This window comes from Oncorhynchus keta, chromosome 34 (genome assembly GCF_023373465.1).
Source record: "Oncorhynchus keta strain PuntledgeMale-10-30-2019 chromosome 34, Oket_V2, whole genome shotgun sequence".
Taxonomy (NCBI): domain Eukaryota; kingdom Metazoa; phylum Chordata; class Actinopteri; order Salmoniformes; family Salmonidae; genus Oncorhynchus; species Oncorhynchus keta.
Window position 1 is genome coordinate 60485325 of NC_068454.1, and position 27707 is coordinate 60513031.

Consider the following 27707-nt stretch of genomic DNA (forward strand, 5'->3'; position numbering starts at 1 on the left):
GTGTGTGTGTGTGTGTGTGTGTGTGTGTGTGTGTGTGTGTGTGTGTGTGTGTGTGTGTGTGTGTGTGTGTGGACGTGTTTAACTATACTTGTCGGGACCAAAATGTGACCAACTGGGGACATTTTGTTGGTCCCCACAAGGTCAAATGCTATTTAGGGTTAAGGTTAGAATTAGTGTTTGGGTTAGAATTAGGTTCAGGGTTAAGGTTAGGAGCTAGGGTTAGTTTTATGGTTAGGGTTAGGGTTAAGGTTAGTTTTGGGGTTAGGGTTAGGCTGTGTGTTTGTGTGTGTGTGTGTGTGTGTGTGTGTGTGTGTGTGTGGATTGGTTATTCTATCCCTGTGGGGACCTAAAATCACAAGGATAGTAAAACATTCCTCGTGGGGACATTTCCCATGTTCCCATGAGGACAAAGGCTATTTTAAGTTTAGGGTTAGGTTTAGTGTTAGGGAAAATAGGAGAACATAAGGTTTGTGTGTGTCTATGCGTTTACGCGACTGTGTGCGAATGCGACTGTGTGTGTGTTTGATCAAGAACGTGCTCTGAGAAACATATATGCCATTTAGCAGACGCTTTTATCCAAAGCGACTTACAGTCATGTGTGCATACATTCTACGTATGGGTGGTCCCGGGAATCGAACCCACTACCCTGGCGTTACAAGCGCCATGCTCTACCAACTGTGCTACAGAAGAACATGTTCTCAAACAAAACAAAACAAACAAAACAGGTTCTGTACACAGGTAACCTATTTCCTTCTTCAAATGTAGTGTTATGTTCTGTTAATTACTGATGACCCCTTTAAGGATGGAGCACCCTTGGTCATGGGCAGTGTTGTTCTATGTTATTCTGGTACTAACTCGTTTGAGTAAATGTGAAGCTCCAGTTCAATTGCTTGTATTCAGAGTCTTTCTTATTACATAAATAAGTACTAAGTGTTAAGACACTACAATGGCATCAAGTAAAAGTATAATAAGTGGCTTTTTAAAAGCCCAATTTTTGAGAAACATTGTGCAAAGTGATAAAGTTTAAAACAGACATGCACACGCAATTACAAGCACAAGCACACAGACAGACAGACAGACAGACAGTTGTGACACTGTTCCTCACAAGTTGTTCTCTATAGAAGTTAAACACACATTATTAAAAATGTGCCTGAATGAAGGGTGGAAATCGGATCCAGTGAAAGACTGACAACCAATAGGAAACGGAGCGCCTTCTTTTTCCATGGGGGGCCCCAGAAGGCGAAGCCAAGCGGCGCCAAACCAACACTAGAGCTGAGTGTGCGCAGGCTTCAGCCGTCAGATTCAGCAGCGGGCTTCACATCGCTGACTTTTGTTTCTTACTAAATCCAGACAGAAACCCGTGAATGAATGCGGCGCAGATTAATTAGGTGAGTGTCCCTATTATTTTATTTTCTATTTTGTGTTTACGACATGCTTTAGAGTATTATTTAGTACAGCTTTTGGTCACGTTAGGTGGTGGTTCTCAATATTTATCGCCATCCTTGCGCACAGCCTATAGCTAGAAGTTGACCGTTTGTAAACAACCTTATGCATAGCCTACCTCTTTACAAAGGTGAGTAAACACAACTCATTGAGAGCTATGCAGCTAATATGTCAATTATTTACTTTTGTAGTGGGATAATCGTAGTGCAAGTTCACTGCGGAGGTGTTTGTACCTTTATGAATGAAACTGTTTCAGGTCGACTACCTCGGCAAGTTTAGACGGTCCATTCATTTTATTCTTCCCCCAATCCATCTTGATATAGGGTGGTCGGACGGCACACACCGCGGACAATTCTGGCTAATTGCTTATCAATTAAAGTAGAGCATTAGCGTTGGAGAATGGATGGGATTCAAGACCAACAAGTGCCTTATATTAAATCCAATGTGAGTGAGAGACACGTTTTTTTTAACGTATAACCCGAGACCAAATAACAAATAAACAGCACTTAGATATCAGGAAAATGTTATTCATTACTGTGTTATTAAGTTGATGTAAAACCTGCAAGCTGGTCGCTCAGTCACCTCCTCCATGTGCAGATGTATGAACGGATAGCGTCATATTTAAACTATTACTGTGTAATACATGATGTTATATATATTCTAAGAAATATTGTAATAACGTTATTACGAGTAATCACTGAAGTGTTGCCTTCCCTCTGTAGTTATAGGTAAAGAAAAGGGACAGGGTCAAGTTTAAAAGTGTGTGAGATGTGTGATTGATGGCCATCTATTGCTCTCTCAGCTGTCATCTGTGCTAGTACACAACAGAATCACTCCAGTGGGAGACATTGATTTGTTTCCTCCCGTTTAGAGGCCACAAGGGAAGACAACTTGCAGTGAGAGACCGGCAAATGACAGAAAAAGAAAATTAATTAACTCTGACCTAGCCCTGGACACTGAAGGTACGTAGAGCAGAGGGGAGGGAAAAGTCCATTTCACGGCTTCTTAACATTTAGCAAAATTCAATTGGTTTGTGGCCACCTGCACTCGTAAGCAAAATCTCAATTACAAGACACATTCACCTGTGAAGATTGCGAGTGGCTACAGACCCAAACTGAATTGTTATTAGTTACACACGTGCCTCTGAATCATCCGGCCAAGCCTCCAATGGCATTCTAAGCCTATCAGCCTGTCATAGTGGAGGGAATTGTTTCTGAAGCTTTTTTTGTCCTGTTTTTTTCTTCCCCTCCATGATTGTCCTCCTAGAACTCTTCCAGGACCTCAGTCAACTGCAAGAGACCTGGCTGGCGGAAGGTAAGTGTTTACACATTTACTGTAGTGTCGAAGCTCAACAAGCTCACTTGGTTTAAAAGACATAGTAAGAGAATTGGAGAAAGGGAACGGGAAAGGTAGAGATGTAGAAAAAATTGGCCCCAAGTTCCATTCCTACTAACGTGCAGTCCAATTAAAGCCTGTGTGGAAGAGGCACCTTGTGTGTCATGCATACATTAGAGACTGTGATGAGCGTGGTCTTGAGGGAGACTGAGGAGGCTCTACCCAGAGTGTCATCACAAATTACCAGGAGAAAGCTCTCCGCTGCTCACTGTCTCTTCTGCTTTTGGCAAGAGCTAACGCACGCGAGCCGCCACCACCGCACCACCTCCACCGGTCCTCTACCATCTCCTCTCTATCGCTCTCTCTCTCTCTCTCTCTCTCACACTCCCTCACTCATTCTCTTTCTTTTCCTCTCAGCGCATCTCTCTAGAAATCATCCTCCATAGCTGTAGTATCAGCTGTCTTCTCCGTTTCTTTATCTTTCTATTGGAAGAAAAATAACGGATTTACTTGTTTTTTTTGTTGAGAGTTTATTTTTTTGTTTGTTTTTGTTTATTTCATAATTTTTTTCTAATGGCAAGACTTGCTCTGTGTGGTATAACTCAGAAGTGATGCTTCAGGATTTAAGCGCGGGTGTCTTCTTTCCGCCCTGTTTGCAGCACAGAAGTTTTGGTTAGTAAAGAATATTGATCATATTGTACCTTTACCATTTTCGTAAGATGCATGTTTCATATGTTTGTGCATGTCTAAGTCTGTAAACGTATTAGTCTGTCGGTTGTATCTACATTTGATCTTCTTGAATGTCATTTACATATCGAAAATGCTTTTCTTTGCATGGGACATTTGCATTAGTTTGCCATGTTTCTTCCTTACAATTGATTGCTAATAAGCTGCAATATGCATTAACAGAAAAACATGGCCTTTTATTCTTTAAAACTTTTGTTGCTACATTTCTGGATGTTAATATTGCTTTGATTACATTTAGAGTGATCTATAAATTATAATATGCATTATGTCCAATCTATGTTATTGGCATTAGGTTTTTAAAACAGGAAATCACAAAGTTTCTGACTCTGAGTAAATAGTGGTGTAAATATGAAGTAGGTTGTGGAGTTCTTTGTAGATTCTATAAAAGTCATCTACATTACTTTTTAATCATTTTCATTTCCCATGTCAATATGATTGTATGCATGCATGACAAATCTTGAAGTTTGTACTTGCCGCTTGCTTAGGGACCGAAACAAGCCCACGACATTATGTGCTGTATAATGTGGTCCCATCATCTTATTTCGTATTGTAAATGCACCATGTGTTCCCTTTCTACACAAAATATAACTAAGTATATCTCTCTATGTGGGACATCTTTCTCAAAACATTATTTTTTTTAATGGATCCTTTATTTAACTAGGCAGGTCAGTTAAGAACAAATTCTTATTTATAATGACAGCCCAGGAACAGTGGGTTAACTGCCTTGTTCAGGGGCAGAATGACACATTTTTACCTTGTCAGCTCAGGGATTCGATCCAGCAACCTTTCGGTTACTGGCCCAATGCTCTAACCAGTAGGCTACCTGCCGCCCCAACGCACTGCATATTTACTTTTCTCCTTAAATGCACTGCATTTGTGGACTGTGGACTGCATTATGGAAGACAAAAACATGCCAACATCTTGTGTCAGCTAACTATTTAAAACAAATTTTGTTTGGATAAGAATTAGGCTACATTTGGTATCAATAATGACATCATTCTTTTGTTGTTCAATCTATGTCAGTGTCAGGGCTTTTGTTCTGTGTTGGTCTCTCAAGCTTTGAGGGGAATCGACGTTTGATGCCAGATTGAACTGTTGATGATTTATATTCAGACCACATATTTGAAATTAATCTAGAAAAATGTGTACTTATGGTAAATTGTTTAAATATTTTCTTCAGCTCTACTGTTGCAATATGTTAGTATTGAACAAGACAGCCTGTTTCTTTATCCAGTAGGCCTTAGTCTCTACTGGCAGATGATTCTAGTTGTAATTTCAAGGTCTAAAGTGTAAATCCTTAACCAGTAATATACATTTTTATCATACTCTTATCAACTGTGATGTTTTTCTGGTAAGTTTTTTGAGGTTATCTTATTACATTTTCCAAAGAGGTAGAAAAATATTTCTAACTGCTTTGCACAGGTGGATAGGCAACTTAATCATTGATGAGATTTATCTATTCTTTAATACATTTAAAAATGCTTGCAGTGTAATTTAGGGGTTTTAAAAATGAAAAGTATGCTTTGAAATAGATATTGGAATACTTTACCAGCTACTCTCTGCCAGTTAGATTATGAAGTATATACCGCAGGGCTTGTAAAAGAATAAGATGTCGTTTTAATATTTTAGTATTTAAGTGGGGGAAAAAGGCCTTGGTTCCTGATATAGATATTACTGTAAGGAGTACATTTCTGCATGTCGTGGATCATTGTGATGTACGTTTCAAGATTGAAGTAGATTTAATAAATTACTTCCTGTCCATTAAGATAAAAAGGAATACCTACCTACCTATATCAAAGATTTATTCATTCAGGTAATTGGAAATACGAGGAGGAATTATGGGAGACAGACTGAATTTCTGACATCACAAACCGAGAGGTTGAAGGGTTCTTAACCTGGCCATTTTGGCCAAGGCTATTTTTCTCTTTCTTTTTGGGAGTTCTTCAAAGTATCAATTTCACTTTGAAATCTATTCGGTGAGGTTGCCACAATTTTAGAATACTGTAATTTTTTAAATAAAATGTTGACACAAATGTGAAAATGATAGCTGATGCAGTCTGGTCTATTGAATTCAAACTTTTAAAAGGAGACAGTAAATCTTTTCCTCAACCCGTTCTTTTCATCTCAGCCCTGTTGTTGGCGCGCTAGCTAGATTTGTTTGAAACCTAACACCATCAGACACACAGTACTTGTAGGTACAGGAGCCTGATGGTGTTGGGCTGGGATGAAAAGAATGGGCTGAGGAAAAGACAAAGGATGTGCCACTACTACTCAGGGCCTGTGAATGGGGCTTGGCTGGTTTTCTTTTCTCTCTTCTTTTCTCTCTCTCTCCCTCTCTCTTTCTTTCTCTCTCTCTTTTTTGTGAATGGCGGCAGAGTTCTAATTTTGGTGCTCTCCCCGGGAATTTTTGCAGGGATCAGCTGGCCCATTCACAGACTGGGTCCGGTGACTCATGCATCCGGCTTCAACATCACTTTCTCCCTCTCTCCTTTCGTTTCCGCCTGTCTGTCGCCATCCTTCTTCCCCTCTCGCTCCGAACCTTGCGACTTTGTGATGCCTGCAGTGCGCGTGTGTTATACAGTGCTAGCGAACTTGAGGTAGAAAGAAGTTGTACACGGTTGTGGTGGAGACATTGTTTCCTTTTCTTTGAGTGGTCCAGCTTGCACTGGGTGAATGTTTTCCAGTCATGGTTTTGTGGTGGAGCCTGTATTTTGAATTGAGAGAAAGTTCTGGTCTGTAATTATTTGTAGTGGCAAGGTATGACATTATTTTGCACGAAAAGGTGCTTTGTAGTTCTTACAATGGCCATCTTGATGCAGAAATCACAGTGCACACCACAATCCCACTGCAAGAGGGGGCTTGGCTGGCACAAAGAATTGAAGTCAGCAGGTGCACAGGGTTTTACAATTATACTTCAGTTGCTGTGATGTTGATCTTTACAGTATTGCACCATACCATATAATTCATCTTTCCTAGTGTGTATCAGATCAGTCTACTGTATTGACACTTGTTTTACAGTGAACATTAGTTCACACAAGGCTTGACCTAATAGTTTTTCACCTGTTTTTCCACCACGCATATTGTGAGAAAATAGGTTTTTCCTTTTTCTATTTTGTTGGATCCGTTCCTTTTCTCTCATTTTGAAAAGTGAAAATACAAAAACATGATCATCTAATACAGACCTGCCTCGACATGATACTGATTCAGTGATAATGAGAATCCACCTCTTTGTGCGTAAAAATAGACGTGCTAATGACACATTTAAAAATCTCTCATATTGCCGTTTGCCACAATTCTCCAAACTCGTCAGACTTCAGGGACCTAAAAAGTGCAAATATGTGTGATATAAATATGTACATGCCTAATTGGACCCTGTGCAGAGCCTTCATTGTCTTAGCATTAGCCGAAAGCACAGGAGTGTGAATGATAGGTGAAACACTCTGGATTGGAGCAGAGCTGACTCGGCAGGTACAGGTGGATTCAGCAGTGGGGAAGAACCCAATTCGCTACTGTTAACAATGGGTGTTATTGCTATCGGCGTGGAGATGGCTAACTCCTGAAGCTACAGCATCATCTAAAAACGGACCAGACAACCTCAGGACATATGCAATCAAGAGAAAGAGGGGAAGAGCAATACATTCATTCTCCCTAGAGACTGTTATTTTAGCTTTTAGCTGCTCCATTTGCATTCTATTTGTCCGTTGGTGCATTATAACTTGGATAAACATTGGGAGGATTCTGCATTTACATTGCTTTGTTCATGAATAGATACATGTCCATAAAGGGGTTTAGAGGCCTTTTGCCAAAATAAATGATTGAGAGGGTTGGACTGGATATCGTGAGTCTGGTGTTGTCCATCGGCATGAAAATCTGCTTTTCCTTTCCTCTCTGCTTCTTTCTCTAGCTCAAGTTCCCGACAATGACGAGCAGTTTGTCCCAGACTACCAGACTGAAAACTGTGAGTATATGATGCCACAATGTTATTGTATTTGTGTATGTATGTGTGAGTCTCTGTGTTTGTGTGCGAGTGTGTGTGTGTTTTTTTCCATGTCTCTCAGTACCCCCACCTTCACTCTCACATGTGGTCTCCGGAGAGCTAGTCTTGCAGGTTGGCAGACAGGTGCAGAAGAGAGGGGGTGGAAGAGAGGGGGTGGAAGAGAGGGGGTGGAAGAGAGGGGGTGGAAGAGAGGGGGTGGAAGAGGGAGCTATGATATTATAGCACTGGGGTTTATTTATGTAGGAAAACATCAAAATATTTTGAGTCATTTGCAATGAGTGATAATAATCAGATAGTGTTTATATAAAATAATAATAATCTCAAACTCAATTTTTTCCAACAGTATTTTATCCTCTTTAACTGTCAGCATTTGTTGTGGCGGTTATACGGGAAGAAATCCAATATGTCTTGACATAAATGCACTATACATTATGATGTACTTGGTGGCACAGTACAATGAGCATTTAAAGTGAGTGGAGACGAGGCTGTTGTTGGCACAGTGGGGTTATGAAGGAAGTCAGCCAACGTGGAGACAGAAGTGAAGTGAGTGGAGCTCAGTGGGATCCAGTGCTAGCACATGTCTTTTAGATGAGCCAAAAGGCCTGTGCAGCAGTGAGAAAGCAGGAAACTGTGTCTGTAATGACCATTACCCCCCTTTATCGCTCACGTGTTAGATATTCACCTCAGAATATTTTATTCATTTCAATACTTTTATTTCTACATTTGTCTCAAGAAACTGTTTGCCTTTGAGGAACCTCTTACCAGTTTCTCTGAGCTCCGTAGACGTACAGTATGGTACATATCCACTATAGGATCCAAAATGGTTGCACAGTAACATCCATAAGGTCTTGAGGTCCCCATGTCCTTCAAAGCCATCCAGGGCCCATCGTGTCCATTGTAGTAGGGGACTGCTGACCATAGGAAACGTCCTGTTGGCATGCTGGAGCAGACTGGAGAGGCAGAAACAGATGGTGGGTGGGAGGGCGAGGGCACTGTGGTTGGGCTCTCGAGCAGGCGTCCCAGCCTGCAGGACTCCAATATGGGTTTCACCAAGGAGAGAGTGAGAGAGGATGGTGGGATTGTTTAGAGGTCAAACGAGGTAAAACAAGGTGTATGACATGTACAGTCAATTCATTCGTACGGTATGAGAAAATAGACATAGAGAACAGGTGGAAACATGGAAATATATCACTGCGGATATTTTTTACATGTATTTTTAGCGCTTCATAGAGAAGCATTCACGTCTTCACTTTATCACCTCACTTGTGGACAATTTTCCCGTGTCCATCAGCCATACTTAACATCACATTTAAAGGGGAAACTTCCAGACATTGAATCTTAAGGCTTTGCGCATGGAGGAGACATGTTCTTTGTCTATTACCTTCAAATTTAGTGGTTTCCAAGCTCTCATTAGCATAACTTAGCAGGGTATGAAGAAGTACTGTAGATGGTGTAAAATGAGACCACATGTAATCAGCGGATCGGAGCTACTAACATTAACAGTAATGGCAAGCACTTACACTGTGTGAAAATTGACGTTTTTTTCCCCCTGTTGCCAAAAGACTGATATTTTATGAATGGGCTGGAGAAATATCTGCCAAAAGTAGACTTCACTGTAAATGCCAAAATACACAGTTTGTAACCCAATGCACACAACTGTTGCCCTCGAGGGGGTTTTGTGGTAATTAGGAATGATTGGCACCAAAATGACATTTCTTAGCTTGCAGCTAATATAGTGGCTGTATTGAGAAAATTCACTGTGAACGGCATAGCTGGTTGGGGGGTATTTAAGATATGATTTAAATAAGGGAACCAAAATAATCAATGAAAGAGATTGTGTGCACTGCAAAGCGTAAAGTCAGACAAAATGCAAATACACTCAAATCTGTATTTATAAAAATCAATGATCAAAATGTTGTTTTGAATCAAATGTACGCTTTGGTTTCTAAATAAGGAATAGGGCCAAACAAACAATAGTAATTTATCTAAATACTAAAATGCCAATTAATGTGGGTAAGCATAACACATGTTCATTTTGTACAGAAAACTAGCCAAAGAAGTTGACAGACTATTTGAGAAATTCAAATGAAACCATTCAAAATGATGTAAATAACTGTCAAAAATGCTTGTTCTTAAAATGCACAGTAATTTAGATAAATCAATCTGTAGATACTCACAGCAATTTAACATTGATGGACCTGACATTCTAAAAAGGTTTATCTGTTGTCATTACAGGTGATGTCTTCCATATTGATTGGTGTACCTTGGCACCCCACTGATAAATCTATTGTGACATTTCCATCTCTATTTTAGGTGCCTCTCTTAGAGCGCATGAGCTGTTCTTAACATTGTAGTTCATTCAGTTCATGTGCATATTAACTTACTGTGTTGTAGGACAAATACATAATTTCCTAAACCATAATTATATTGGAACAAAAATATACATGCAACATGCAACAATTTAAAAGATTTTACTGAGTTACAGTTCATATTAGGAAATCAGTCACCTGAAATAAATAAATTAGGGCCTAATCTATGGATTTCACATGACTGGGCAGGGATGCAGCCATGGGTCAGCCTTGGAGGGCATACCAGCCCCACCCACTGGGGAGCCAGGCCCAGCCAATAAGAATGAGTTTTTCCCCACAAAAGGGCTTTATTAAAGATATAAATAAAAAATATAAATGCAACATGAAGAACATGAAGAAGCCTGGATTTGAGTTCCTGGGCTGGCGTGGTTACACGTGGTCTGAGGTGAAGAAGCCTGAAGCCTGGATTTGAGGTCCTGGGCTGGCGTGGTTACACGTGGTCTGAGGTGAAGAAGCTGGATGTGGAGGTCCTGGTTGTCGTGGTTACACGTGGTCTGAGGTGAAGAAGCTGGATGTGGAGGTCCTGGGCTGGCGTGGTTACACGTGGTCTGAGGTGAAGAAGCTGGAGGTGGAGGTCCTGGTTGTCGTGGTTACACGTGGTCTGAGGTGAAGAAGCTGGATGTGGAGGTCCTGGGCTGGCGTGGTTACACATGGTTTGAGGTGAAGAAGCTGGATGTGGAGGTCCTGGGCTGGCGTGGTTACACGTGGTCTGAGGTGAAGAAGCTGGATGTGGAGGTCCTGGGCTGGCGTGGTTACACGTGGTCTGAGGTGAAGAAGCTGGATGTGGAGGTCCTGGGCTGGCGTGGTTACACGTGGTCTGAGGTTGTGAGGCCGGTTGGACGTCAAATTCTCTAAAACGATGTTGGAGGAAGCTTATGCTAGATAAATGAACATTAAATCATTCTCTCTGGTGGACATTCCTGCAGTCAGCATGCCAATTGCATGCTCCCTCAAAACTTGAGATATCTGAGGCATTGTGTTGCGTGACAAAACTGCACTTTTTAAAGTGGCCTTTTATTGCCCCCAGCACAAGGTGGACTTGTGTAATGATCATGCTGTTTAATCAGCTTCTTGATATGCCACACTTGTCAGGTGGATGGATTATCTTGGCAAAGGGGAAATGGTCACTAACCAGGGATGTAAACAACATTGGAGAAAAATAAGCTTTTTGTGTTGTCTGGGATGTCTGGGATTCTTCATTTCAGCTCATGAAACATGGGGCCACCACTTCACATGCTGCGTTTATATTTTTATTCAGTGTATGTCCACTAATAAATACATGTACATCACAAAACAGTAAACAATATGTCTCTGTTACTTATTGTACCTCTTGCCATAAGCCTTTAATTAGCCAGATAAGGCTGCAGCCTCTGTGTCTGCGACGCCTCTGACGCCGTTCGACCTCGTCAAAGGTCTCCCCTCAGGAGGTACCACTTTGACCACCGATCGATGACCCGTAAAGGTCACGCCCCACCGAGGCCAGCGAGACCTGTGAACATCCCCTGTGCTTTGCCCCAACGTGCCCCATGCATCAGTCCCCTGGGACACAGGCGTCAGATGGGGTGTTGACAGATCGACTCCTCCACACAGAGAGACTGTGACACTGTCACACAGGCCAAGCTGTCAGTCAGCAGTGAGAAACTCAAAACATCCGCTTCTCTCAGCTCCTCAACCCCTAAACTACTTCCTCAGTCATCAGCTCTGGAAAGGGCTTGTTTTCTAAGGCCCATTCTAGAAAAACTGGCCCGGCAATCCCCCAGGTAGACAGTTGAGCATGGTTCTAGCCCTAAATAACCAGAGAAAAGACAAGCATTTTTAGTGCTTTGTTTAGTTTGATTGATTTTCACTTCCATTCATGATCGGTATCTACTTTGTTTTGACGTCACTGTGGGTCGGATGCGGATTTTAACATGAAGATTGACAAACCACTTCCTGTCAACGATAACGAGGAAATGAGTGTGCCATATTCTCTGCATAAGTAAAGCACTTTGGGTTTATACTCTCCTCGGTAGTTGTGCATGTGCCTGGTGCAACCGCGTGTGCATGTTCGCGCACGTACGTAGCCTACATGTGTTTATTAGCGGTGACACGCTAGCTCTCCAGGTACCCGGGTCTGACTTGATCCTGAGTGACTTGGTTTTCATCACCGTGGCCAATTGAATTAGTGTTGATCATGACTCAAGATGATGGGATGTTAATCAGGACTGATTTGGCACTTAACAGCTTCTTAAATGCACAGGCCACTGTGGGAAACTGGGCATAGGTACAGAGAGTGGGTTCAGATCAATGGGCCTTGTTAGTGTTGCCTGGACAGTATTGGCAGTTAGCTGAAACGTGATAGGGATTTAGTGGTGTCTAGCCCTGCTTTGAGATTGTCATATTTCAGGAAGGAAGAGACTCCCATTGTGTAACTGCGAGAAGTGAGTTACAGTGAGTGATGAAGACTGGGATTCTGGACTTAGAAATAGAAATAGTCTGCATAGATATTCCCTGTCCTTAGGGATAGCAGTGGAGTAAGATGAAGTACTGTACATGTATACCTATTACCCAAGTGTTGAATAAGTATTTTGTATGTGGTGGAAGTGCCTTTAAAATAGGTTTACTTTTCATGGGGACTATATGACTATTGTACATTTGGACATATAGAGTACTGATAAATAATGAATTAGTTACTGAATAAATGTTTCAACGTCACCAATCTAATGTCTCCTCTCCATCCTCCCTCCTTCCTTCCCTCCATCTCACACATGCATGTCATAGTGGCATTCCACGGACTGCAGCTGAAGATCAAGAAGGAGCCCCACAGCCCCTGCTCCGAGCTGGGCTCCGCCTGTAGCCAGGAGCGGCCCTTCAAACTCCACTATGGGGAGAAGTGCCTGTACAACATCAGGTAGGTAAGCCACAGCACCAGCCTCAGCTTGATAAAATAAGTATTAACAGGTTGAAAACATCCGAGCTCTCTGCATCAGCCAGTATGACATCACATGAGGTTCCACTTTCCCCTGTCTGGAACCAACAGAGCCAGATTGCACACAAAGAGATAGACTAACACACAAAAATGAACATTATAGGTTTTGGTGGTTTGGAAAATATCCTGTGGGATATTGAAGTAGTATTTATTTTACCTGTAGTGAAATCTCACAAGAATTCTGCAGGTAAATCTGGTTTGATGAAAATGAAAATGAATCACATTTTGTACAGTCTTTTTTCATCCCCATAGGTTGTCCAATATATCGCCACGCTGTTAGATGGATAATGACTGCTTCATTATGATTGCTTGATAAACTACAGTACTTCTGGCTTCCCACCCTGTTTTCAACGTTGTATTACTTCCTTCCATTTTGAGAATTCAAGACATTGGAATTGCAGCCATTCCCTATGAAACAAAAGGCCAGGTGCTGTGCTAAATGTTTCAAGTGGGATGCGCTTGACTTGGGGAATAGATCTAGGATAATATACTGTCTACCTAAGGTGTTTTTTCAAATGAACCAAAATGCCTATGGCACAATAATTGCCTAGTTACATCAAATCTTGAATTGATTTGACTTGTGATATATGGCATTGTGATATATGGCATTGTGATATATGGCATTGTGATATATGGCATTGTGATGTATGGCATTGTGATATATGGCATTGTGATATATGGCATTGTGATATATGGCATTGTGATATATGGCATTGTGATATATGGCATTGTGATATATGGCATTGTGATATATGGCATTGTGATATATGGCATTGTGATATATGGCATTGTGATGTATGGCATTGTGATATATGGCATTGTGATATATGGCATTGTGATATATGGCATTGTGATATATGGCATTGTGATGTATGGCATTGTGATATATGCTTGCGACATTACAGTACCATGTACGTCAAGGGTCATCATGAAGATGTATTCTAGAAGAGGAAACACAAAAGTATTTTAAACCCTGAACATACGCTAAAATATATATATATATTCTTAAAGAAGGAAAATGTGTCAAAATTCAAGTTCAAAATTTTGCCCCGAAAAGTTTTTAAACTGTCATTTTGACAATAACTATAACATAAAAGACGATTGGATATGGAAAAGGATAGCGTTCAAATACTGGGCCACACTACAATGGCTTCTGTCAAATGGCATGTGTCGACATAATGTAAAAACATTTACATTACATTTACATTTAAGTCATTTAGCAGACGCTCTTATCCAGAGCGACTTACAAATTGGTGCATTCACCTTATGACATCCAGTAGAATAGTCACTTTACAATAGTGCATCTAAATCTTAAGGGGGGTGAGAAGGATTACTTATCCTATCCTAGGTATTCCTTAAAGAGGTGGGGTTTCAGGTGTCTCCGGAAGGTGGTGATTGACTCCGCTGTCCTGGCGTCGTGAGGGAGTTTGTTCCACCATTGGGGGCCAGAGCAGCGAACAGTTTTGACTGTTTACAAATCCTTTACGCTCTTACAAACCCTTTACAAACCCTTTACATACCATTTAACCTCTTACAAACTGTTTACAAACTGTTTGGTGCTCAAAAGCCTTGCAGAGGAATGGTGTTACTTTCCTAATAACAAGTGTGACAACATAGCCTGAACCACATAGCCAGTCCTTTGAGATTCTGTACATAATGAACATTCATATAAGTTATGAGTATGTGGTGAAGGTGATAATGCCCATACCAATCTGTGACTGAGACAATACATTAGAGATAACACATATTGAGTCATCTCAACAGAATGTTAACGTGTCAAAAACAAAAATAGAACAAAATATTGGATTTCGAAAATACAGCACAAATACACATTACATGGTTTTCTCACTAATTAAGACTTTGCAGAGGTTCAATATGATAAAAGGTCTTAGCATTACGTCCTAATTATGGCGATACTACAAGGTCCACTGTAAGCAACTAGATACAAATGCCATAAATCAAACTAGACGTCTATCTCTAATCAAACTATTCATCTATAAATCAAACCTGATTTTTGTCTCGTCAACAACAACAGACTGATCCCTCCTCCCCGTGTGTCTCTCAGTGCCTACCAGCAGCACAAACACCCCACAGGCATGAAGCCCTCCAGCCCAGCGACGCCCCCCTGCAGCAACCCCGTGTCCCCCCTTCGTAATGGCTCCCCCACGGCCATCCCCACCCCCAAACCAGACAGGACGTACCCCCACCTCCAGCCCTCCCAGCCCCTCCCGGACAGCACTTACTCCATGGACCACAGGTACAGACAGCTACATCATCTTTAAAATGGCACTAACAAAACATTATCGACATAGTTTCAAGTGCACATTTTAAGTTTATGTGATCATTATAGTACATTCAGTACAGCTTACCTGAATCCAGATGTACCATTCTAATTATACACAACAGGTTGTATAAATTGTCAAGTTTTAGGTTTAAAAATGTGTATTGATGTCAGTCCATCTGTCTCAATCGGTTATCATGAGAATTTGTGAAAATTTCATTTTCTTGCCTTTTCAGATTTCGACGTCAGCTGTCGGAGCCCTGCCACTCGTTCCCCTCCCCACCGTCGATGTCTCGGGACGGAAGGCCCATGTACCACAGACAGATGTCTGAGCCCAACATCCTGTTCCCCCCACAAGGCTTCAAGCAGGAGTACTCCGACCCCTTGTTTGAGCACCCTGCCATGGTAGGGGCGCCCATTCCCCCCACGTACCCCCCCTCCATGATGATCAAACAGGAGCCCAGGGATTTCACCTATGACTCAGGTGAGTGGGTGTGTTAGTTGTCCTTTTCTTTTTTGGGGGGAGGAGGTGGTGGTAATAGAGATGCAGTAAAATGTGTTGTATTTAATATTGTGGTGTCATTGTCTTATTTAGTCTTTGGTGTTTTAGTAGGATCCCCATTAGCTGTTGCCAAAGCAGCAGCTCCTCTTCCTGGGTTCCAACACAGAACAAGAAACATGAGATAATACAGAACATTAATAGACAAGAACTGATCAAGGGACAGAACTACATACCTTTAAAAACGTCACACATAGCCTACGTATCTATACATACAGCCTGCAGGTCTTGCTTTGTGGAGTGTGGTGTCAAAAAAGCATTTCTTTATTACGGACAGACCTCTCCCCACCTTTACGACCGTTGAATCTATAACCTTGGTTAGAGCTATAGAAAAAATGTAGCCTACTGTATATTTATATTTTAGTGTACATCATTAGAGAAATATGACAAATTCGGCCAAAAGAACACTCTTTTCACTCAATAATATCACTAAATACTTGAGCATTTGGACCCACCACAGCATCAAACCACCATATTTTTAATCAGACCAGATAGTTGTCATTTGAGGAATGGGCCTGTTGATTGGATTAACCCATTATTAGCGCAGGGGTTTCTGGTTTGGGTGTCTGTGCCGGGCTCCATTTCCTGTGGTGCTCTAATGTCTGTGCCTGTTCACAGTCCTCCCCCGCAGAAGGGGTGGTGGGGTGTTCTAATCCTGCTGGCTTCATTCATAAGCTAGAGCCAAGGAGAGATTACTGTGGAGTGGTGCAATAGTGTGCCCAGTCAGGGTGGAATGTGGCGTCCACTCTGCTGCCTCATGCAGAGAAAGATTTCAATATAAACAGCACTGAGCTCCTTTTGAGTTGGCCTTCTCTCTGTAACATGAGAACAGGGACATGTTCATAAGAGAGCGCGTACAGAAAACATTTGCAACAGAAAACAAATGTTTCTATATCCAGGTAGTCCTCACTATTTACATCTGAGCTATTCAGCAGACTCTCTTATCCAGAATGACTGACAGTAGTGAGTGCATACATTTTCATACCGTTCCCCCGTGGAGTGGAACCCACAGCTGTGGTGTTGCAAAGCACCATGCTCGACCAACTGAGCTACACAGGTTTATTTCAGTTTGTTGTCTTCAGTTTGGTGCCTAATGAACACTACCCTGCAAACATTTACGCAGGTTTCCCAAGTATCTCGATGGCGTGGATGAACAGAGGGAGCCCTTTTCCAGCATGTTTTATATCCCAGATTGACCATTTAGGCGAATTTATTAGCAGTCATTCTGCAGCTTGTTTACTAGACCAGGCCTGTGGAGAGGATGGGAGGGGAGCCTGGTAATTTCATTAGCAGTAATTTCCTCTACAAGCCCATTACTTTGATGAAGTTCAGAGAAATGTTGATGGACCCTAAATGAACGGGGTTAGTCATTTTATTGACCATTCACTTTGTAACTGTTTCGGCCCTTTGATTGTAACCAGCAGCTGTAATGTTGTAGGAGGGCCAGACATATGTAATATTATACTGTTGTAAATAGTACCAGTGAAGTTGCGGTCAGTGAAACAAAGCCATCACAGCCATCATGCTTCACTGCTGAAGAAACAGAACGAGCCGAAAACATGCCCAACATTTTATGCTACATTTACTCCAATGCTTCTAATAGGTTATCTTGAGCTTAGTCTAGACTATGACACTGCACTGTTCAGGACTAGTGTCATATTGTGCGCTTCGTGTTGGCTGAGCTCCAGTGTCATGCTAGAAGACATGTTCTTTAATCAGGGGCAGTGGTGCAGTGAGTGAGCAGTAACTGACTGCTCTCAGATAGCTGATACTGTCCTAATGCTCCCTTAAGGGCTTCTAACACCCATTCTTCCCTGTCTCCAGCAGAAGTGCCTAGCTGCCATTCTGTCTACCTGAGGCAAGACGGCTATCTGGCTCACAGCAGCAGGACTGAAGGTGAGGGATGATGCTTGGAGACATGCACGTTGGTTGGGTTATTCATCCCGTCCAAGTTGCCGTTTCCCTAACGTGATTTCTCAACACTGTCTCGTCTCTCAGGCTGCATGTTCGATAAAGTCGCAAGACATTTCTACGACGACACCTGCGTGGTCCCCGAAAAGGTTGAAGGTGAGATGTCCAAGAGTCGACACATAAACGGCTGCTTTCACTTGTAATTTCAATCAAAGATATTAATTGAAACGTGAAATAACAACCTCCCCTCCCTCCATCCTCCTCCTCCCTCCACCCCCCCTCTAGGTGACATAAAGCAGGAGTCAGGTCTGTACCGTGAAGGTCCAACCTACCAGCGCCGAGGCTCACTGCAGCTCTGGCAGTTCCTGGTGGCTCTCCTGGACGACCCGTCCAACTCTCACTTTATCGCCTGGACCGGCCGGGGCATGGAGTTCAAACTCATCGAGCCAGAGGAGGTGAGTGCATGTCTGTCTCATCATATTCCACATGGAGTATCTTTGTCCCTTCAAGCAACAGTGACCAGCTTATTCTGATCATTGAAGTGAGTTTGAGGTGAAATCTGTTCTTCAAACGGTCAGAATAATGTGTTAGGAAACGTTTGAATGAGGCAATGTACCGTACTGGCGTTCCTTTTTTATTGCCTCACCCCGTGCTAAATGTATGAAATCTGATCAAATCAAACAAACTGTCAACCGGAGAGTGGCCTACTAAATGTTTCAATGAACCTGTTCCTCAAAATATAAACGGTGTTGACGGTTCTGCCCTTTGAAATGGAACAGGTCTGGGTTTGTGCGCTCACATCGCAGACAGAGAGGCACAGTCAGTGTCTGGTGTGTTGGTAGGGTAATGGTTAGAGGAGTGTGTGTGTATGTGTGTGTTGGGGGGGTAACTTGGCATCGGTCCACATGGCCCAACTCAGTGGGACCAGCCAGCTGCAGCGAACAGGGGGGCATTCATACCATCAGGTGACCAAACGCGCTAACTTTGGGCCGTAAATTCTGCCTTTGGCCCGGGCAGGTGTAACACATGAATGAGCATGAGGACATGAAAGGGGGTGCAACGTTTTTAGTGTTGGGTCCAGGCAGAGAGGGAGAGAGAGATGCAGGGTTAGAAAGAGACAGAGAGAGAGAGAGAGAGAGGTATACAGAGAGAGTAGGAGTAGGGCTTTAGAATGGAGGATGTGGAGGTTGTGTGGTCTGGTCGACAGGTGCTGTAACATCTGCTGCCTGCTCCACTGGGTGGGTGACAAGTTCCTAATGAACACATCCCTGTCAAGGGGTGTGGAGTCTGGTTCCACTCTAATTGCTGTTATTAGGAAATATGGATTAGTAAGCTCTGACATTAAGACAACGTCATTGCATTTTTACCGGGACGTTGTGCAACAGGGGGGCGTGTTATGTTCTCACCTCTTATTATGCACAAGGAATATGTTACAAGACTGAAGCCACTAATCTGTACAATGTGATCCTTCTATGACATTCTGGTTCTATTCATTTCACCATAACCATTTCCCCTTTGTTTATGTGCGTCTGTCTGTTCGTGGATGTGTGTGACAAAGGTTGCACGTCGATGGGGAATCCAGAAGAACCGACCTGCTATGAACTACGACAAACTCAGCCGATCGTTACGCTATTACTACGAAAAAGGCATTATGCAGAAGGTAAAAGAGGCCTAAGGCGGCACCCTGACAAGAGACGTATGACAATGGTTCCACGTTTGATTAGCTGTAATACCGTCTTCTCCATAGTCAACCATGGGCTCTGACAACTGTCCCTTTGGGGACAATAAATTTCGTCTCATTTCATCTTATCTAATCTTATCTTATCCCCAGGTGGCAGGGGAGAGATACGTGTACAAATTTGTGTGCGACCCCGAGGCTCTGTTCTCCATGGCCTTCCCTGACAATCAGCGGCCCGTGCTGAAGACGGACATGGAGCGGCAGATCAACGAGGAGGACACAGTGCCGCTGTCACACTTTGACGAGAACATGGCCTACGTACAGGAGGCGGGGCCCTACTGCAACCCGCCACACCCGTACAGCGAGGGCTACGTTTATTAACGTAAAGCCCCAGGACGCCGAACTGGTGTACTTCACAGTCGCTACGAACGGAGGGGAAAGACTTTGTCATTCAGAGGATCCCGAGTCACCCTCTCTCACAAACACCAACCCTTTTCTTCAATTTTTTTTTTTTTGACGTCCAAGCCGTGCTGCAGGATGGAGAGTGCACTTTATGGACTGACTGACAGTTTGTGAACCTGCGGGGGCTAGCTATGTAATTTAAAGGAGGGACCCCCCCCCCCCATAAGCATGCCGTATTCGTATGAGACAGGACTCAAAGGCCAAAGGTCACATATGGACATATTCCTGCAGTCTAGGCAGCTGAATCCTCAGAGCTTGAAGAAAATAAATCTTCCTGATCTTTTCGACAGCTACAGGAAGCATCCTCAATTATTTCTTTCATTCCTCTTTTTGTTCAATTGCCCTTTCATCTCCATCATGTGTACTTTCTTACTCATTTAAGTGAATAATGCAATGTATTGTAATGACATGCTTTTAAGATACTTTTATGGTGAAGTGACATAATTCTAGACTTGAAACAGTAATGTAATTATAACAATCTTAGTTGACATCTACATGCTGCCTTGCTGCCAGTTTTAAACGTGCCCCTTTGCCAGTACTGACTGACCCACAGTGCATCATGATATGACTGAGTTTTGGGTTCCTTTTCAAAACTGCATTGACTGTGTAGACCTGTAGGAATTCGACACGAAACGATCAGATGCAAACAAATTCACCCTAAACATACTTTATTATATGTAATGCAAATGACCTGTATTCAAAAGACAAACGAAGCAGAGACTGTACCTTATTTAGTCTTTGCATTGTTGCGTATATCACACCAGCGGCCAACTTAATGATTTACATATGTATAACAAACATTTAATTCTGATTCGTCCTACATGATACAACACAAATGTTTTTTTATGTCAATGATGTGTATTAATTCAGCCATAACACGAGTTATCCGATATTTCAAGGCCACAATGTGGGAATTGTACAAAACAAACATTCCCTTTATATCCTATCACACAATGTTGTTGTCCCCCTTTTAAAATCAAACGTAATGTGAGGAATGCATACAAAAAAAGAGATAAACATGCTAACTGAAATCAAATCATATCTAACTTTTTCCTTTTTGTTTGTAGACAAATGATGTACGTGTTGCATTTGAATAAAAAGGTATCAGAACTATTTTGAATTTTCTAGTATTATAAAGATCCATGTTATATCTGAAATAGGGTTTCCATGTATAATCAGGTAAATGCACATCGGTTGCTGCTTCGAATTGTAACTGTCATTTTATAGTCTAAGAATAATGGCAAACTGCAATCTGCAATTCTGCGTTCTGTGTTTAAGTGTTTTGTTTAGTCATATGTTTTGTTTTATATTCTTCAAAAAGGGGAAAAAAAATGAAGTCACCACGATGAAGTTCTGTAAAAAAGTATACAGGTTGGGATGGAATTAGCAATAGCCAAAATTCTGTAATAAAATAGTGCTGAAAAACTGGTACATGCGTGATTGTCACCCATGAAAATATATACATGTTTTTTTTTTTTACCATGAATACAATATTTTCAGATTTATTAGCAAGTAAACATTTTTAAAGAGAATTTAATTATGGGATCTTGGTGAGCTATCTACGGCAACTACTGAAATAGAACATATAATTTTTGTTCATTTCCACAGCCAATTTTACCACAAAACCTCTTATTGCATAAAACACAAATATTCTGTAAGGTTTCAAAACCGCATTACTCAGTAAGGATAAGATGTTGTAGTTCATAGATTTACTGACAGGCATAGACAAATGTAGAGCAGTTCAACCAAGCATGAGTGGGTTGGTGTAGAGAAGGGCAATGGAGAAAAGTAACTCGTCAATTTCCAGGTTGGTGGAGATACTCTCTACCGCAAAGCATTTAGCCAAAAGTGACACCCAAAGAAAAATCAATGTCTAATTTAAGGTAGTATTTTTTTCATGTTGGACAATTGTTGGTGTCTTTTGTTCCTACTCTTAAAAGCTGGAGTGTCAGTAATGAAAAAGTAACACTGCCTTAAAGTTATTATTGCCTCTTGTAAAAGTGTCACTCGCAAAAAAAAATCAATGGCTAATTTAAGGAAGCATTGTTTAATTGGTTTCACTGGGGGAAAAATGAAAACGGATGTGTAGGTAATGAAAAAGCACAGTTTGGCTTAATTTGTCAGGCCAGGTTACAGGCAAACCCTATTATAGGTCCTAGTCTTAGATGTTTTTATTGATTGCCTATAGTGCAATGTATTGCCCCTTTACCTTTATCCATCTGATTGCTTTTTTGAAGCATTTACTAACACCTAACTTTTAATATGATGAATGACATATTTTTTGATTACAGGGTCGTTCCACCAATTCAGTGCTTTGAGAAGTGTAACTTGGTAAAAAAAACAACAGTTGATTTGACCTAATTTTTACATTCTGTCATGAAGAACAGATGTTCAACTATACTGAACAAAAATATAAACGCAACATGCAACAATTTCAATGATTTTACTGAGTTACAGTTCATATAAGGAAATCAGTTAACAGAAATAAATTCATTAGGCCCTCATCTATGGATTTCACATGGGTGCAGCCAATCAGAATGAGTTTTTCCCCACAAAGGGCTTTATTACAAACAGAAGGACTCTTTTTTTTGTTCAGTATACATCAAAAAAACTAGGTTGACCGTAACAGGGTTGGAGATTTCATCTTAATTAAATCAGCCATAAATCTCCTCGTGACAAGAGGAATGGAAGCTTGTTTGTGTGCAACAGGGAGTGGCAATTTAATTGCTAAAATATTTTTAGCCTGTCTATCTATGGGTAACAGGGTTAACGTGATATGCTCAAAGCACTCAGATTTTCACCATAAAACATCAGAAAGTGGCCAAAACATAGTCGACCCAGCTCTTTTGATTTGACACTGCGATTTTACTATTGGATGTTCAATGTTTCTTTGGATTTTTTTTTTTAAGGAATAGTTTCACCATATTAAAGTGAATGTTCAGTACATTTGAATGTTTGAATTGTTCAGTACATTTTAAGGGTTGACCTTAATATGAGGGACAGAGTCACTAATCACATTAAATAAATAATAGTCTTCAGAAATTACTTTATCAAAGCAACATAATAAATAGGTCTTTACAATGATGGTGAAACATTGACTTTTTTTTCACTTTAGCAAGCCTCTGTTCATACTACAAATGTGATTACATGGTCTATATTAAAGGTCATTTCATTTAATATAACAGGCTTTTAAAATTAAATATTGATTCACAATTTCTCCTTGAAAATATCAAAAGAACGTAAAAGGCACTTTTTTTCGTGGACCGACCGTATATTCAAACTTGTGCTTCCGGAGAAAATACTTTTAGTCTTGGTGCCTCATCTCAGTTGTGTGTGTCCAAGGCTGTGGTTGACTTTGGCTGTTGAAATGAACTTCACGGTTCCAGAGCGGACACAAATGACTGTGGTTTATTCAAAGTTCCACATTGAAATCCCATGCAAACCTCTGTGTTTTACATACGTGGTGAGCGTTCATGTCATCAGGGAAATTGAATGCCCTACAAAAGAGCACTAAGCAAGAGAGCTTATAGAGATCCTATAACATTTTATTTCACCAAGAAATAAATAGGTTTCAGAGAAAGGAGTTCATTTTGTGAAGTCCTCTAGGCTTCATGTATAGGAGCTGAAAATCGCCATGCTAATCCTGTTATCTGGTTACAATACATAGAACATGGGTTAAAGGGATAGTTCAGCTAATTTATCATATTTCTGTCATTGTCCATAGACTGCTTTTCAAAGAGAACGCATATCTAAATATGTCAAATCACTAAACTATCACTTTAGATTTCAATTTTTTTTAAACCTTATGCATTGTGTGACAGTAGCTACATTTTTCCCTTTACTACCAGTCATGCTAAAATGGGATGATTCGTGTGTCTCTGAACTGTGATTCTGTCCATTCTGTCCTCCCCCACTGGAGCAAGCAGATGGCCCTTGGTTCTTGAGTCATCACAAACCCATTACGGGAGTGACTCGTGTTCACCGTGGCTGCCTTGATTGGTGCCCGATGGTCCTCGCTATACCTCGCCGGTGTTTGCAGAGGCTCTAAGTTCTCTTTGGGCTTCATGACACGCAGTGTTTGCTCAGGTTAAATGGCTTGTGTTGCCAGCCGAGTCGCCTGATTGGCTCTGACACTGTGGTATTTGACAAGTGAAATGACATTGGGCCACCCCCATGTAGCAAATGTGTTTGGGCTTTCGAAACAAGTGTGCTTTTAATATGGTGTGTTTACCCATGAGAAAGCCCCTAAGTGTGTTTCTATCTTTCCTGCCATGGTCTATCAGTGGCCAGACCAGTGAGCATAAATCATTCAGGGGTAAATCAGAGGAACAACAGTGGTTTTACAAGGATATGCAGGGAGATAATAAAGCCTCTGTAATAGCAGGCCCATTACAGCTGTTGGTACAGTTAAAGGCACTGTCTGCTGATTAAAAAATATATACATTTAATAGCGTGGGAGGGTTGAGGAGGAGGCTTGAAGCGCTGGACATCTTGCTATGACATGCATTATATGAACTAGGTCTACAGAATTATACCTAGGAGAAGCCACTTCCATAGAGGAACTTTGAATGTCCTTTGAGTCAGCTAGCTAACAAGCTTGAGCTAGCTATCTAGAAATGTTGTGTGTTCAGAGCGCCACCAGAATTAAAAACACATCTTACCTTTTGTAGTTAATAAATCCAACGTAAAAAGTCATATCTTGGCCTATAGTATCCTTAACTAACATTGAAAAAGTTAATCCATTCTTCTCTAGCTCATAAAAAATCTCTCTCCATAATCTCTGAATCATGCTTGCAACTTCAGTAGCAACATTAGCCTATGCTTCGGAGGGGGGAGGGGCAGGTAGCCTAAACATGCACAGGCAAAGATTTTCAAATTGCAGGCAGACACTAGAATGAGTTTCTGATTGACAGAGTGAGGGCTTTACATATGTGCTTTGTTGTGTTTTGTTGTGGGAATAGAAAAAAATGCTTGGAACATAAAATAACATTATTATCTAATTCCTATGCTTTTAAAATAACGATTCTGTTCTGAAACAGTATGGATCACTTTCGTTCCAGGTTCCATTTCTGTTCCTTGAAAAATGTCATTCTTTCCCAGTTTTTTGTTCTGTTCCCTGAACGGGTTTCATATACATTACCAGTCAAAAGTTTGGACACACCTACTCATTCAAGGGTTTTTCTTTATTTTAACCATTTTCTACATTGTAGTGAAGACATCAAAACTATGAAATAACACATATGGAATCATGTAGTAACGGGGGGGAAAAAGTGCTAAACAAATCAAAATATATTTTATATTTGAGATTCTTAAAAGTAGCCACCCTTTGCCTTGATGACAGCTTTGCACACTCTTTGCATTCTCTCAACCAGCTTCATGACGTAGTCACCCGGAATGCATTTCAATTAACAGGTGTGTCTTGTTAAAAGTTCATTTGACAAATGTATTTCCTTCTTAATGCATTTGAGCCTATCAGTGTTGAACCTATCAGTGTTGTGACAAGGTAGGGGTGGTATACAGAAGATAGCCCTAGTTGGTGAAAGAGCAAGGCCTTGTTATGGCAAGAACTTAAAAAATAAAAAAGGAGGCCTCCCGGGTGGCGCAGTGGTAGCTGTGCCACCAGAGACTCTGGGTTTGAGCCCAGGCTCTGTCGCAGCCGGCCGCGACCAGGAGGTCCATGGGGCGACGCACAATTGGCCTAGTGTCGTCCGTGTTAGGGAGGATTTGGCCGGTAGGGATATCCTTGTCTCATCGTGATCTAGCGACTCCTGTGTCGTGCTGGGCGCAGTACACGCTGACCAGGTCGCTAGGTGTACGGCGTTTCCTCCGACACATTGGTGCGGCTGGCTTCCGGGTTGGATGCGTGCCGTGTTAAGAAGCAGTGCGGCTTGGTTGCGTTGTGTTTCGGAGGATGTATGGCTCTCGACCTTCGCCTCTCCCAAGTCTGTATGGGAGTTGTAGCGATGAGACAAGACAGTAACTACTAACAATTGGATACCATGAAATTGGGGAGAAAAGGGGGGTAAATAAAGAAAAAAAGAAAAGAGTAACGACAGTCCATCATTAATCAATACAGACAATTTCAAGAACTTTGAAAGTTTCTTCAAGTGCATCGCAAAAAACATCAAGTGCTATGATGAAACTGGCTCTCATGAGGACCGCCACAGGAAAGGAAGACCCAGAGTTACCTCTGCTGCAGAGGGTAAGTTCATTAGAGTTACCAGCCTCAGAAATGGCAGCCCAAATAAATGCCTCACAGAGTTCAAGAAAAAGACACATCTCAACATCAACTGTTCATTGGAGACTATGTGAATCAGGCCTTCATGGCCAAATTGCTGTAAAGAAACCTCTACTAAAGGACACCAAAAATAATAAAATATGGTCTGATGAGTCCAAATTTGAGATTTTTTGTTTCCAACCACCATGCAGAGTAGATGAACGGATGATCTCTGCATGTGTGGTTCCCACCGTGACGCATGGATGAGGAGGTGTGATGGTGTGGGGGTGCTTTTGCTGGTGACACTGTCAGTGACTTATTTACATTTACATTTACATTTAAGTCATTTAGCAGACGCTCTTATCCAGAGCGACTTACAAATTGGTGCATTCACCTTATGACATCCAGTGGAACAGCCACTTTACAATAGTGCATCTAAATCTTTTAAGGGGAGGGGGGGGGGGAAGGATTACTTTATCCTATCCTAGGTATTCCTTAAAGAGGTGGGGTTTCAGGTGTCTCCGGAAGGTGGTGATTGACTCCGCTGTCCTGGCGTCGTGAGGGAGTGTGTTCCACCATTGGGGAGCCAGAGCAGCGAACAGTTTTGACTGGGCTGAGCGGGAACTGTACTTCCTCAGTGGTAGGGAGGCGAGCAGGCCAGAGGTGGATGAACGCAGTGCCCTTGTTTGGGTGTAGGGCCTGATCAGAGCCTGGAGGTACTGAGGTGCCGTTCCCCTCACAGCTCCGTAGGCAAGCACCATGGTCTTGTAGCGTATGCGAGCTTCAACTGGAAGCCAGTGGAGAGAGCGGAGGAGCGGGGTGACGTGAGAGAACTTGGGAAGGTTGAACACCAGACGGGCTGCGGCGTTCTGGATGAGTTGTAGGGGTTTAATGGCACAGGCAGGGAGCCCAGCCAACAGCGAGTTGCAGTAATCCAGACGGGAGATGACAAGTGCCTGGATTAGGACCTGCGCCGCTTCCTGTGTGAGGCAGGGTCGTACTCTGCGGATGTTGTAGAGCATGAACCTACAGGAACGGGCCACCGCCTTGATGTTAGTTGAGAACGACAGGGTGTTGTCCAGGATCACGCCAAGGTTCTTAGCGCTCTGGGAGGAGGACACAATGGAGTTGTCAACCGTGATGGCGAGATCATGGAACGGGCAGTCCTTCCCCGGGAGGAAGAGCAGCTCCGTCTTGCCGAGGTTCAGCTTGAGGTGGTGATCCGTCATCCACACTGATATGTCTGCCAGACATGCAGAGATGCGATTCGCCACCTGGTCATCAGAAGGGGAAAGGAGAAGATTAATTGTGTGTCGTCTGCATAGCAATGATAGGAGAGACCATGTGAGGTTATGACAGAGCCAAGTGACTTGGTGTATAGCGAGAATAGGAGAGGGCCTAGAACAGAGCCCTGGGGGACACCAGTGGTGAGAGCGCGTGGTGAGGAGACAGATTCTCGCCACGCCACCTGGTAGGAGCGACCTGTCAGGTAGGACGCAATCCAAGCGTGGGCCGCGCCGGAGATGCTCAACTCGGAGAGGGTGGAGAGGAGGATCTGATGGTTCACAGTATCGAAGGCAGCCGATAGGTCTATTTAGAATTCAAGGCACACTTAAACAGCATTCTGCAGCGATACACCATCCCATCTGGTTTGCACTTAGTGGGACTATCATTTATTTTTCAACAGGACAATGACCCAACACACCTCCAAGCGGTGTAAGGCTTATTTGACCAAGAAGG

The 27707-nt window shown here is 42.2% G+C and overlaps 1 protein-coding gene across 5 annotated transcripts; it reads left to right on the forward strand.

Annotated features, from left to right (window-relative positions):
- Positions 1-1257: 1257 nt before the first annotated feature.
- On the forward strand, positions 1258-21178 carry LOC118367421 (ETS translocation variant 1). 5 transcript variants are annotated; one of them, XM_052494222.1, is made up of 14 exons: positions 1278-1388; positions 1513-1573; positions 1767-1887; positions 2315-2405; positions 2710-2757; positions 7430-7483; positions 12652-12781; positions 14925-15116; positions 15377-15624; positions 17524-17595; positions 17698-17766; positions 17896-18065; positions 19169-19270; positions 19442-21178. In XM_052494222.1, exons 3-14 carry the CDS (start codon positions 1843-1845, stop codon positions 19667-19669), a joined length of 1449 nt encoding a protein of 482 aa, XP_052350182.1. In that variant the 5' UTR covers positions 1278-1388; positions 1513-1573; positions 1767-1842; the 3' UTR covers positions 19670-21178. The 5 variants fall into 5 exon arrangements, with proteins under 5 accessions (XP_035606776.1, XP_052350182.1, XP_052350183.1 ...); XM_052494223.1 differs by having other exon boundaries at positions 17527-17595; XM_035750883.2 differs by lacking the exon at positions 1513-1573 and having other exon boundaries at positions 1258-1388.
- Positions 21179-27707: the final 6529 nt, after the last annotated feature.

Excerpts from the sequence above, each read along its gene's own strand:
- LOC118367421 (XM_035750883.2), top strand. The coding sequence starts at position 1,843 with ATGGATGGGATTCAAGACCAACAAGTGCCTTATATTAAATCCAAT. Across the intron at positions 15,117-15,376 it reads ACTTACTCCATGGACCACAG|ATTTCGACGTCAGCTGTCGG; the intron begins GTACAGACAGCT and ends TTGCCTTTTCAG. Across the intron at positions 17,596-17,697 it reads TCACAGCAGCAGGACTGAAG|GCTGCATGTTCGATAAAGTC; the intron begins GTGAGGGATGAT and ends CTCGTCTCTCAG.